At 41.0% G+C, this 13,473-nt stretch overlaps 1 protein-coding gene across 1 annotated transcript in view; it reads right to left on the bottom strand.

Annotated features, from left to right (window-relative positions):
- LOC121645006 (thyroglobulin-like) overlaps positions 1 to 13,247 on the bottom strand; it is a 258,794-nt gene extending 245,547 nt beyond the window's left edge. Inside the window, exons 1-10 of the mRNA XM_041993281.1 lie at positions 13,121 to 13,247; positions 6,799 to 6,911; positions 6,521 to 6,682; positions 4,885 to 4,953; positions 4,689 to 4,794; positions 2,956 to 3,089; positions 2,756 to 2,861; positions 1,713 to 1,819; positions 1,505 to 1,610; positions 1,039 to 1,151 (exon numbers count right to left, since the gene is read on the bottom strand). Coding sequence (XP_041849215.1) covers positions 1,039 to 1,151; positions 1,505 to 1,610; positions 1,713 to 1,819; positions 2,756 to 2,861; positions 2,956 to 3,089; positions 4,689 to 4,794; positions 4,885 to 4,953; positions 6,521 to 6,682; positions 6,799 to 6,911; positions 13,121 to 13,232 — 1,128 coding nt within the window. The 5' untranslated portion in view covers positions 13,233 to 13,247. The remainder of the gene's footprint in view (positions 1 to 1,038; positions 1,152 to 1,504; positions 1,611 to 1,712; positions 1,820 to 2,755; positions 2,862 to 2,955; positions 3,090 to 4,688; positions 4,795 to 4,884; positions 4,954 to 6,520; positions 6,683 to 6,798; positions 6,912 to 13,120) is intronic.
- Between the last annotated feature and the right edge of the window lie 226 nt (positions 13,248 to 13,473).

Here is a 13,473-nt window from a genome sequence, read left to right as displayed (position 1 = left end):
ACTTTACCTGATTGCTACCAGCAGGTAACACACCTGTAATGATGACCAGAAAGACGAGCAAATGTAACAAGCAGGCTAAAAACATCCAGCTGATTAGCTACATGGAACAACGAATGTCTATGGCAAAGGCCAGAAAAGCAGCGATCTCCACCGTCAGTTCTAATGGCTGCCGGTGCTTCTGTGGCGAAAATAGCGTGTACTGCCCACAAGTACCGTCAGCAGCTGACCAATGCGAGGCAGCCCGCATCAGGTGGAGGCGGGGCTTAGGCCGAAAGAGTCTCATTCTGCTTGTTTCTGGCAGAGGCTGATCTGAGGGCCTACAGAGAGGATCGATATATAATAAATAAAAGGGGTTTGTGAAAATTACTGGATTAAATTCTGCCCTTACGAATTCACATTTTAAAATAAATTAGGATGATGTGAGCATAACATTGCCCCTTTAACTCGAAACTAATGTTTTATAGATAGGCCACCAACATTAGCTTAGAGACCAGTGTAAGCTAGTTATCGGCCTTAAATTGATCTCTGTTTAGGGTCATACCTGAATAAAAATCATAACTAAGAATTTTGCTTAAAAATTGAGTCAGTTTCACCACCTCTTCTAGCAGTCATGTGAAGCTTCAAAATTCTATTATATGATGTAGCTAAATGCTAACACTAGCCTGCTAGCATGCAGATGAGGTTTATGCTAATATGCTGATATGAAAGATGTTGCCATCTATTAACTATGACCTTGTATTGTGGAAATTGAAATTTTGCATCACATATTGTGTAAGGAAAAGCCTTACTTGCTTTGACACAATCCACAGATTGCGTCCCAGGGGGAGTTCTGGTTCCTGGTCTTTCCTGTCCCAGTTTGTCCACACACCAACAATGTCCAGTGGAGCCATGGCACTAGCAAGGAAACAAAATATCATGTGGGTCTAGTTAGTATGGCTGCAAATGTAAATATACAATTACTTTACGTAATATTTTGGCAATAGAATTAACAATAGAAACAATAGCATTAATTGAAAATAAATCTCAAGTGATGCTAACCTGCTGTGGCTGATAATGTCCATTTTCATCACATTGCGGTAAAAAGGCTCCAATTCCGACACCTTTGGCCTGGGTGCTGTTTCTGTGGCGCTCACAATGACGCTGGGGCCCATCTGCATTGAAATGATGCACAAGCAGATCCTAAGAAATGGGATCTAGAGTAATATTTGGTAAAGATTTCTTGAAATGAATGAGATTCATCCAACTATGTCATCTTCTGCTTCCCAAACTGAGTATTTTGATGTGTTTACAAGTCTGATTGAAAAAAAGTTGGGTTCTAGTATTTTAGATGCAGTTTTTCACAGATCAGCAAATCTCAACACAGTTTTACATCTGAGAGACTCTGCCGCTCTCAAATGCTCCTTTTATACCCAGTCATGTTACTGACCTGAGACCAACTAACCTAATTATTCGTCAAATGCTCCTTCAGTTGTTTTTGATCTGACCAACAAGTGTAAAACTTCACCTGCTGTGCTGCAATCCACTCTTGGTTTACCAGGTGCAGTTCTGGTTCCTGGTTTTTCTTTCCCTTTTTCGTTCACACACCAACAATGTCCAGTTGAGGAATGGCACTATTAAACAATCATGTAGTTATAACATCTGTAACAGTTACTAAAAACGTACATGAACCACAGTAAAACTCAATGAATCAGAGTCACCAGAGAGATGCTAACCTGATGTGGTAGATACTTCCCATTTTCATCACACTGTGGTAAAAAGGCTCCGATTAAAGTACCAGTGGCCTCTACTCGGGATCTGTGGTGCTCACAGTGACGCTCAGCTAAGAATGGGACATACATCCACACAGTTTATTAAGAAATATTAGAATTTATAGCTAAACTATAGAGCTAGGATAGCGAAATAAATCTCCATTTTTGTTGTAACAACAAAAAAAGGCACAAATCACATCTACAAGTACAGATTACTTTTGCAAGTCTTATAATACAAGCTATATTCAAGATTTTTATTGCCTTTATGCAAGCATTTGTTCCTCAACTTGTACCAATCACATTTCTCTAATCCCTAACCAATCACACACGGAAGAAATCTTAGCAGAATTAGCTGACAGTAGAGACACGTTTTTCTATTTCCAGAAGAAAACTTTGAGTCTCCATGAAGCACCTTGCTTTCAGGGAAAATTTGCTAGCCTTGGTCAAACAGTAATACTTTTTTCCATGATGTCAATTTTGTTTGTGGAGTCTGAATCTTTGCCTTGTTCTCTCTGTGATTGGTTAGGGATTAAAGAGATCTGATTGGTTCTTGAGTATGCATGTAAAATGTGGGACAAAGGTATTTTCTGATATGTAAATCAAGACTTTGCATTTTCAGACTTGTCACATGGATTAGTATCTTCAGACTTCTAAAGTGTACTTGTATTTTCAAACTTGTAAATATTTGTTTATGACTTTAAACTGAAATTTAGTTGTATTGTTAGACATGTAATTTTTTTGTATCTTGACTTTTACCTTTGATTGTTCTTACACTTACAAATATGGATGTTCAAGTTACAAAATATTTGTACAACCAATTTGCAGCTTTATAGAAGCACAAGTGGCTCATATAACGGTCTCACACAGATTTAGTGAGCAGGTTTAAAGGCATAAAAAGATACCTGAACTATACCATCCATGCCCTTTATGTTCTGCCTTTTCTTTCAGATGAGACTTAGTATTTAGATATGTAAATATTAAATGTCCTGACAAGTCTGAGGCTTTACCTGCTTTGCCGCAGTCCGCAGATGGTGTTCCAGGTGGAGTTTTGGTTCCTGGTATTTCCAGTCCAATACTATCTACACACCAGCAATGTCCAGTGGAGCCATGACACTAGCAGAGTAATAAAATATCATATAGTCATAATGACTGCAAATGTAAAGTGATAATGCATACTCAAAATTCAGTGAAAAGTCCAAAAACCAACCTGCTTTTGGAGAAACTCTCCATTTTCACCACACTGGGGTACAAAGACTCCAGCTATGGGTTGTCCTCCTGTAGTGGTGGTCTTTGTACTGTTTCTGTCCTTTTGGCATTTAGTCGTGGAACTTTCTGGTTTATCTGGTTGAAAATAAGACACAAATTTAAATGATGTAAGATTTGTTAGAATAGCAAAACAGGACTCATCTGCTTCATGATTATCTGGTGCAACTAACCCATGGAGTCTAAGCAGCAGTCACATCAGACTGTTTACATGCCTTAAATTAGTTTTCATACCCTAAAATGATATTTCATCGACCTGGTGACCCCCATCCTGCACAGTACAGCTAGACTTAAACCAGTCATGCAATCATTTAAAAGAATTAGGAGCAAATTAGGAGGGGGACATCTACGTGGCCTCCTTGGCTGCACCCTGTGGCAGCTCGCCTCTGTCAAAACACATGAACACAACACACAAACAACTTCTGGGGGGCGTGCCATGTAGTGCATGGTGGGTGGAGCTGCTTGGGTGGTGTTGCTCCCAGCATGGTGTGGTCACTGCCCCCCAATTTTAATGGCAAACAACACACAGTCATCAGCAGGGAAGGTGAGGGCAGTGGGGTCCTCTCACACCCATTTCCTGGGCGCCACTGGGGATGGGCAGGGGGAGGTGGTTGCACCAGGGGCTGGGATCCATACTGGATCTGCTGACTGGGTGGCTGCGGGCCCTAGGGGGTGCCCAGTCTACTGCATATGGGTGTGGTGTGACGGGAGGGGGGTGGTGGTGGTGGGGGCTGGATTCGAGGCTGGGGGAGTGGTGAGGGTGGAGAAGCGGTCGGTGGCTGCCTCTGGGCTCTTGTGGTTCGGGGCCCTTCGCTCTGGCCTCCCTGGATGGCCATTGCCTGGCGAGGTCAGCCGCTACCGATCTTGGCCCGCCTCGTGACCATGGGGGGCTCTGGCTGGGGCCTTCCTCTGCTGCCCTCGGGATGGGTCCGGTCTGGTCTTGGTAGTGGGGGGGGGCTTCGGTTCATGCTCTGGGATTGTCGCTGATCGCCCTGGTCTCTGGGCCGCCCTAGTCTGCTCTGGCCTCTGTGGAGGCGTGGTCATATTTGCAGGATCACACTGATCTCTGCTCAATCCAGACTCCTTTTACTCTGCAAGCTGACACAGTCAATGAGTTGTCCAGTGGGTTTATTTATTTATTTATATATATATTTTTATGATTGTGTTTCTGGTTCTTTGGTTGTTGTTGTGATACATGTTGTTGTTGTTGTCTTGGTTATTTTTAGGAACTCCTGATGATTGTCTGCTAAGTTCACCTGTAAAAGCTTTGGGAAATTCTCTGTTGTGTTTCTGTACAGGTGTTAGGTTGGACTGAAGCTTGTTGCTTCTATCTACTGCAGCTTTGTCTCCTCTTCCTTTTTTCTACTTTCCTTTTCACTTCTCTCCATTTCTGTCTTTTTTTTTTCTTTCTTTCTTTCTTCTGTGCCCTCCGGTCAGGTCCAGCAAGATTACACAAATTCCATAATGCTAAATAAATAAGATAAAATGCAATATTTATACTAATAAAGAAATAAATAAGCTCCTCTTGGCAGAGCAAATTTCTTCTGCATAACACAGCAGCCAGACCATCATTCTGCTGCCACCATGCTGGACAGGAAGAGTTAAAAAAAGAGAGAGAGAGAGAATTAGGAGTGATTGCTTCTCCCTTTTAGGTCCATATTTAATGTGAAGCTTCACCTGCTTTGCTGCAGTCTGGAGGTGGTGAACCAGCCGGGGTTTCGGTTCCTGGTGTTTGGATGCCTCTTCTGTTCACACACCAACATTGTCCAGTGGAAGCATGACACTACCACAGTAATAAAAGATCATGTAGTTAGAATTATAAGTGAAATCACTTTAATTGATCTAATACAGAATAAAGTCAAGAGATGCCAACCTGCTGTGGTCGATACTCTCCATTTTCATCACACTCTGGTACAAAGACTCCAAGTGAAGTGTTGATGCCCTTCACTTATCTTTGTGGCGCTGACAGAGACGCTGTGGTTCATCTGGTAAAAAACAAGATTGCCATAACACCATTAACCACTACCATTAACAGGGACTGATCATGTCTGTCTATTCCTCCTGAGGTATGGAGTGTAGTAATACTGACCCTGTTTGTTCTACATGTTGTTGTTGTCTAATCTTGGACGGGTTTGTACTGGAAAAAATTTCATTGCACCTTTTGCAATGACAATAAAGTTTCATTCATTCATTCATCTGATCTTTAATGTGATAAATGCATCTGATCAGTATTTGGATCGGACTGTAGACTCCTGGTGAGATGGTTATGTAAATCTGTGTGTCATCAACATGTTTATTTGTTTCCATAATGTGAGCGAGTAGCAGCATGTAGATGTTGAACAGCAGTGGCTCCAGGATGGAGCCCTGGGGAACTCCACAGGTTACTTTGGTTCAGTCAGATTTATAGTTACCTGTACACACAAAGTAGTTCCTGTCTTTTAAATAGGACTTAAACCAATTAATTTAGTGCAATCAGTTAAGACTGATTACTTCCTAGTTCAAACTATGTTTAGCTACTTTTGGTTGTGCCTGTTTTTTTTCTTTAGTTTTTTTTTGTGTGTGTGTTTTTTATATAAATAAAATAAATGTAAAAGCTAAACCCTTTTAACCCCAGTCAGCATCAGACATGATGTTTCTCAGCTGTCAGATTATGAGGCTAAAATGATGTAAAATGAATGTATGAATAGATGTAGCAGCATAAAGGTCGACCAGAAGAAGAAAGCAGAATTTATTACTAACAGAACTTTGTAGAAATAACACACAGACCAACAGTGACCAAACCTTTTCTCATCTCATCGTTCTCTCAAGTCTTGGCTTTCAGGAGAAAAAATATTGTTATTGAAACAAACACACAACAGAAACTATTTCCATGTTTCCACTTTTTCCTCATTTCCAGTTATTCCTGCTACTATTTACCTGCTATCCTCACTAAACCAACTCCAGCTCAGCTGCTTTGTGGCGCCACCGTGCATCAGAAGCGTCTTCTTGGCTTTATTCCAGCCATAGAGGAGCATTATTTTTCTTCTTTTCACACACACATAGAACTTTCTGCTCACTGGTTGATCTTTGGCTGCTCCTGATTGGACGTTACCGTCAATCTAAGCTCTCTGATTGGTGGAAAGTCTGACAGGAAGTGGCTTCATCATCATGTCCAGGTCTAAATAGAGGTCTCTTAGCAACATAGTAGTGATGGTGATGTTTTTATGGTGAAATGTGATAAATAATGCTGTTATCATGGATCACTGTGGATTTACCAGATAGAGTCTCTGAATAAAACTACATTTAGTGGCTGGATTGTAAACCTCCTGGATGGGATAGAAATGCCTGGAAAACTTCTGTAGATCATCTAAAGGGTAAAACATCCATCACATTTACCCCACAGAGCTACACACCACCGCTCCTGAGACGCTGATGATGATACAAATGATGGTGCTCAGGATGGATGAGTTTTAAGGGTTAACATGTCCAAAAGCATTATTTAACTATTTCAACTTCCTTTCAGATGAGACTTGGAGTTTGGATGTGTAAATGTATGTTGTAAGTCTGGAGAAGTTTAAAGCCTCACTTGGTTTGCTGCAGTCTACATCTGGTACACCAGGTGGCGTGGCAGTTCCTGGTATTTTCCGTCCCTTACTGTCTGCACACCAGTGATATCCGGTGGAGCCATGGCGCTAGCACAGTAATGAGAGATTGTTCAGGTATGACTGTGAATTTAAATTACAATTACTTGAATAGACATGATAGTACACAATAAAAATCAGTGTGGATATTCTCAGTTGATGCTAACCTGGTCTGGCAGATACTGTCCGTTGTCGTCACAAGCTGGTAAAAAGGCTCCAATTAACCTGCCTCTGGCCTCTACACGTTTTCTGTGGTGCTCGCAGTGGCGCTCCGTTATATCTAAAGACAAATGACATAAACATTCGCTGAATTTTAAAAGAAACAGGCAGAAGGGTGCTTCCATATAGAAATATTCACATAGTTAAGAACTGCAACCAGTTTCCTTTTGTTTTTATGTCCAAACTGCAGAAAAGAGGTTAATCTAAACAGTGTAAAAAGGTTTTCTACACTCATCAGGAAAAGACTTTCTTTGTCTGAGAGGAGAATTAAACAAAGATCATGTTTTAAATAATGTCCACTACATTTATGCTGTGATAAGCTAAATATATATGTATGTATTCCGAATCATCAGGATTGATATAAAATTTAATCAACCAGAGTTTGATTCATCTGTGACCTGGAGCTTCATTCACTTTTCTCTCTTGTTCAATGTTTTATAAGATTTATGTGTTTATTTTATTGTGTTTGAAGGGTTGATGAATGTCCCGTTACAACATGCATCAATTCATTGTTTTAACAATGACATCATTGATCTGGACTTTCACATCTTATAATGTACAGACGTGTTGATCTGATACTTTTAAACAAAGAAAATCAGAAAGCTTCATGTAGGTGATCTGACCTACAGCCAAGCCCCACAGAGCATGCTCATTGGTTGAGATAGTAAGCTACACTTCCTTGTGGGCGTGGACAAACTCCACACTTAGAACAAAGAACTCTTCAGAGGAGCAGACGCTTGAGTATGCATGAAGGATGGAGAGAGGAAACCCCCTTCATGTCTTTTGTGTTAAGCCGACCTTTTCCTTCTTTTTCTTATTATAACTAGTTGACTCCGTTTAGTTTATATTCTCCCTTTCTATACATATTTTTGGTAAATGGTTAAATTAAGCCTCCACGCTTCAGCGCCGGTTTACTAAGTTTGTCACTTTTTGGCTCATTAAAGCTGGACTCTGATCTCTTTTGGGCATCATTACTACCAGAGGAACACTGTCCACCATCCAGCAGCGTCTCAGACCATAACAATCAATATTTTATATTGATTATTAAATCAAATTTTTATCTGAACATTGTTGATGTTTAATGACACTAGATCACAACATTGCACAAGACCCAGATATTCTTTTTTTTTCTAGGACAATGCACATTGATGGACACTTTGTACAAATACATGACATTGTGTAAATATGCCGGATTTAGCTAAAAGCTATTTTCCATCCGTAGTCCTCGGAAAAGACACATAACAACAGATATAATTTACAATATACAATAAACAAAAACCAATCTACAAACAATATATCGCACACATTAAACCTCACCTATGTTGACAGGTTTTGAGCCATTTTTTAGTTCTTTTTTAAAAGCTATAAGGGTGGAGCTCTATCGTATAGAAGTTGGAAGACTATTCCAGTAATGGTATTTTATCCTGTGGCAGTCCGTCTAAACGGAACCTCACAGTCCCCTCTGAAGGCAGATCTGGTCCTGAGGTTACTGTCGCTACGTCTGATAAATTCCTCCAGGGGGGGCTAAGCCATGACGAGATTTGTAGATGAGGCATGAATGTTTAAAAGTTTTAAAATGTTCAAAACCTTGATGGCTTTTTTATAAAGTTGTGCTATAGGTTTTAGTACTGTGGTGCCTGCTAATGACCATATTGTAAAACAATATTCTATGAGACAAGCTCACGCAGTGAAGGTATGATTTAGCAGCAACAGCTGAAATAAAAGGTCTATTTTCTTAAAGTTTTGAAGATGAAATTTTACTGTGTTGACCACTTTTTTCATGTTTCTTAAAGGTAATATTTGAGTCCAATATGTTTCCCAGGTACTTAAATTGGGATACCATTTCAAATACCTCACCACCTATGGATATATTTAAGCCGTTCAACTGCCCTGGTCTTTTTGCAAATGCATGCATAAAGTTTTGTTTATGTTAAGCATAAGATAATTATATTTAAGCCAGTCTTGTATACCTTTTAAAGCAATGGTAAGTTTGGATGAAATAATATCAATTGTAGAACCATGAGTGTAAATAACTGTATCATCTGCATACATTTGAATGTTGAGATCATGATATACATCTGGGAGGTCAATAAAATATAATGAGAATAGTAAGGGTCAGAGGATTGATCCCTGTGGGACACCTACAGGTCAACTGAGAAAGGAGGATTTGACCCCATCAACAGTCACACATTGCGTTCTATTTTAAAAATACGACTCAAACCACTGAATACCATATTTAACGATGGATGCACCCAAAACTACCTGCAATTTATTGTCATCTTTATTTTAATTTCTTTCTGTTTTGTGTCCACTAAGTTCCTGGTGTAAACAGACCTGAGCTGTTATCGATGTTCACCTTGTTTCTGTGGTGTTGTTTATGAAATGTTGCATCCATACACGTGGTAGATCAATCATCATCAACAAAACTGGCTGGAGGTTTTCTAGTTTTATCATCAGTTTAAATGAATGAATGAATGAATGAAAAATACTTTATTAATCCCAAAGGGAAATTCAATATTGTAGTAGTAGTAATTTTTTAGTAAAACAATCACATTAATTAATTAAGGGCTTTGTTCTTCAGCCTGATAGCTGCTGGAAGGAAGGATCTTCTGTATCTCTCTGTCTTGCATCGGACTTGAACAAGCCTCCCACTGAACACACTCTGTTGTTTCGTCACGGCGTTGTGTAGAGGGTGTGAAGGATCTTCCATTATCTTCGTCAGCTTGTACAGAATTCTTTTTTTGATGATCAACTCCAGCGGCTCCAGAGTTACTCCAAGCACAGAACCGGCTTTCTTGATCAGTTTGTTAATTCTTTTCAAGTCTCTGGTTCTGATGCCGCTGCCCCAGCAGATTGCTGCAAAGCTGATTGCACTTTCAACAACAGACCTGTAGAACATTTGCAACATTTTGGTGCAGACGTTAAAAGATCTCAGCTTCCTTAAGAAGTAGAGTCTGCTCTGACCTTTCTTGTAAATGTACTCAGTGTTGCTTTTCCACTCAAGTCTGTTGTCCAGCTGAACTCCAAGGTACTTGTATTCCTCCACCACCTCCACCTCCTCTCCCATGATGGAAACACTTCTATGTGTGTTCTTGTTCCTCCTGAAGTCAACAATCATCTCCTTTGTTTTCTTGGTATTCAAGATGAGATGATTGTCACCGCACCATTTCACAAACTGACCGACCAGTTCTCTGTACTCTGCTTCTTGTCCATCATTGATACACCCAACAACTGCTGAGTCATCAGAGTATTTCTGCAGATGACAGAACTCAGAGTTGTACTGGAAGTCTGAGGTGTACAGCGTGAATAGAAATGGTGAAAGTACAGTCCCTTGTGGTGTTCCAGTGCAGCTGACCACCATCTCAGACACACAACCTTTCAGTCTCACAAACTGTGGTCTGTTTGTGAGGTAGTCGTAAATCCAGGTGGTTGTGGAGGGATCCACCTGGAATTTCTGCAGCTTCTTACACAGCAGAGCAGGCTGAATCGTATTAAAAGCACTTGAGAAATCAAAGAACATGACCCTCAAAGTGCTGCCTGACTGGTCCAGATGAGAGTGGGCTCTCTGAAGCAGGTATATGATTGCATCTTCAACCCCAAGCCCATTACGGTATGCAAACTGTAATGGGTCCTGAAAGGTGTTCACCTGCTTGCTGAGGTGAGCCAGTAAGAGTCTCTCCAGGACTTTCATGACGTGAGATGTCAGGGCGACTGGTCTGTAGTCTTTTGGTTCAGCTGGTTGTGGTTTTTTAGGCACTGGAACAAGGCAGGATGTTTTCCACAGCACCGGGATTCTTTTCTGGCTCAGGCTGGTGTTGAACAGGTGCTGGAGAATCGGACATAGCTGTTTTGAGCAGGTCTTGAGAACTCTGGGACTGACACCATCTGGACCTGCAGCCTTGTTCTGGTTCAGTTTCACCAGTTGTTGCATGACTTGGTTACAGGAGACAGACAGAGTGGAGGTGGAGGCAGAGGAGGTTTCAGGAAGTCCTGATGTGGAGGGAGATGAGGTTGTGTCCAGGTCCTTGACTGAGCTGCAGGGTGACAGAGTGGAGGTGTGACAGGAAAGCTGTGGGCTCATGGAGGGTGTGTGGCTAGTTGGGGTTGAAGCAGGAGGTGAGCTAAACCTATTGAAGAACATGTTCAGTTCATTCGCTCTGTCCAGACCTCCATCAGTCTGATCCTCCTTTATCCCGAAGCCAGTGATCTTCTTCATTCCTGACCACACATCCCTCACATTGTTTTTCTGAAGCTTACTTTCCAACTTCTTCCTGTAGTCCTCCTTGCACTTCTTCATTTGTGTTTTAAGTTGTTTTTGTGTGGACTTCAATAACTCCCTGTCTCCATCCCTAAAAGCTTTCTTTTTGATGTTCAGCAGCTTTTTCAGGTCACTGGTGATCCAGGGTTTGTTATTGGGGAAGCACCTCACTGTTCTTGTTGGAACGGTGCTGTCCACACAGAAGTTAATATAATCTGTCACACACTCAGTCAAGGCATTGATGTCATCTCCATGAGGTTCACATAGGACGTTCCAGTCTGTAGCCTCGAAGCATCCTCTCAGAGCATCTTCAGCTTCATTAGACCAGGTTCTAATAGCCTTTCTAATGACTGGTTGTTGCTGAACGATGGGCTTGTAGGAGGAGGAGAGAAGAACTAGGTTATGGTCTGATCTTCCTAAAGGTGGCAGGGCAAAGGAGCTGTATGCATTTTTAATATTTGCATAAAATAAGTCCAACGTTTTGTTTTCTCTGGTGGAGCAGCTGACAAACTGTTGGAAAGTTGGTAGAGTTGCAGAGAGGGAGATGTTGTTAAAATCTCCAGAGATCGCCACAAATGCGTTTGGATGTTGTGTTTGAAGCCTGGCCACTACAGAGTTAATGACATCACAGGCTGCGTCTGGAGCGGTACCAGGTAATATATATACCGCTACCAGAATAACGCATGTGAACTCTCTGGGTAAATAATACGGGCGGAGACTCACAGCTAGCAGTTCAATGTCTCTTTTGCAGATCTTCTCTTTAACAGTGACATGTTCAGGATGACACCAGCGCTGGTTTACCAGCACCACAATTCCACCTCCCTTCAGCTTCCCGCTGAGTTGTTTATTGCGGTCTGCACGGACCGTCCTGAAGCCGTGTACAGACGCATTACAGTCTGGGATGTGTTCATGCAGCCATGTCTCGGTGAAGCACATAATACTGCACTCTCTGTATTCTTTAAGAGACCTGGTTAGCACCTGAAGTTCATCAATTTTGTTAACTAGTGATCTCACGTTTCCCATAACAACCGTTGGAAGAAACGGTTTGAATCGCCACCGTTTTTCTCTCTGCCTCGCTCCTGCCCTGCATCCTCTTCTCTTTCTTTTCAACTCCGTTGGGATTTGAAGTGTTGTTTCACTGATAATCTTGAGTTTGGAGAGTTTTATCAGTTGATCCCGATGGTAAACAAGTCTCGTTGCCATGGAGACTCACAATAACAAGTCTTGCAACAAAGAAAAATATTCAGAAAAATCTCCCGTATAGCACAGCCTCTGACCAGCGCGAAAAATCTACCCGAACAGACACAGATTGACAGCTGATGTCTTAAAAAAGACGGCTATATTGCAAAAAAATCATAAGTTAAAAACAGAGCTACTACAATTGCTGCTGCCACCTAGCGGCGCATTCTAGAATTATGAATTAATTATGAATTATGAATTATGAATTAAAAGTCCTCATGCAACCCCAGCAGGAAGAAGAGATGATGTAACACAGTTCTGTCCATTGTTATCTGATTTAGTTCTACATGCATTTAAGAAAACCTGGATGTGCTGTTCAGGTTGTAATGAGAAGATCAGATCAGGGTCAATGTGGGAAAAAACCTCCGATTTAAGTCACTTTGCCGGCAGTGTGAACATGGACTCAGGTGAAGGGATCCACCAAATTTCTGGGGACTATACGGATGGAAAAATGCTAATTCGCCACAAAATTACATGCATATAAATAAATAAATCACCATCAGTTTCAGAGGAAAATCAATGAAACCCATTGAGGACACTCCAGATAAATATTGGCCAAAGTCTTTGATTGACTGATCTTATCTTGTTTGTTGATGGACCAATTGCAGCCAACAAGGTAAATATCAGCTGACACACTTTAAACCAACATCTGTGTGCATCCCTACCGCACAGCATATCCTATCCTTTATGCTATTTACTTTAACTTCATACTTTCTGCATGTAAACAGAAAACATTAGATATGCTATTTTAATGTTTTTCTCCATGTAATTACCTGCAAAGATGTACGTGGTGCCTGCATTGTCTGTAGTTATGGCCCCAAGTTTGACATCACTGCATTTGGGGGGTTTACCTTTGCCTGCAGGTGGATAGACAACATTGCACATGTCACTGGTTTGTTGCAGAAAATAATCACCTTTCCATTCATTTTGTGATAAACTCACAAATATTAGGTATATAATATATAACATGAGGATGTAAAAGCTTCAAACAAGTTCTGCACAGTTATGTAATCGTAATACGTAGAACCCACCTGCTGCTGAATCCGGCCTGTGGATGATGAAAAGAAAAAAATAAGTTAGTTTTCTGTGCTTCTGCTTAGCACCACATTGTTCTTCAGATGCAGGA

Source organism: Melanotaenia boesemani, chromosome 8, assembly GCF_017639745.1.
Source record: "Melanotaenia boesemani isolate fMelBoe1 chromosome 8, fMelBoe1.pri, whole genome shotgun sequence".
In the NCBI taxonomy this organism is placed as follows: domain Eukaryota; kingdom Metazoa; phylum Chordata; class Actinopteri; order Atheriniformes; family Melanotaeniidae; genus Melanotaenia; species Melanotaenia boesemani.
This window is presented reverse-complemented; position numbering and strand designations above follow the sequence as displayed.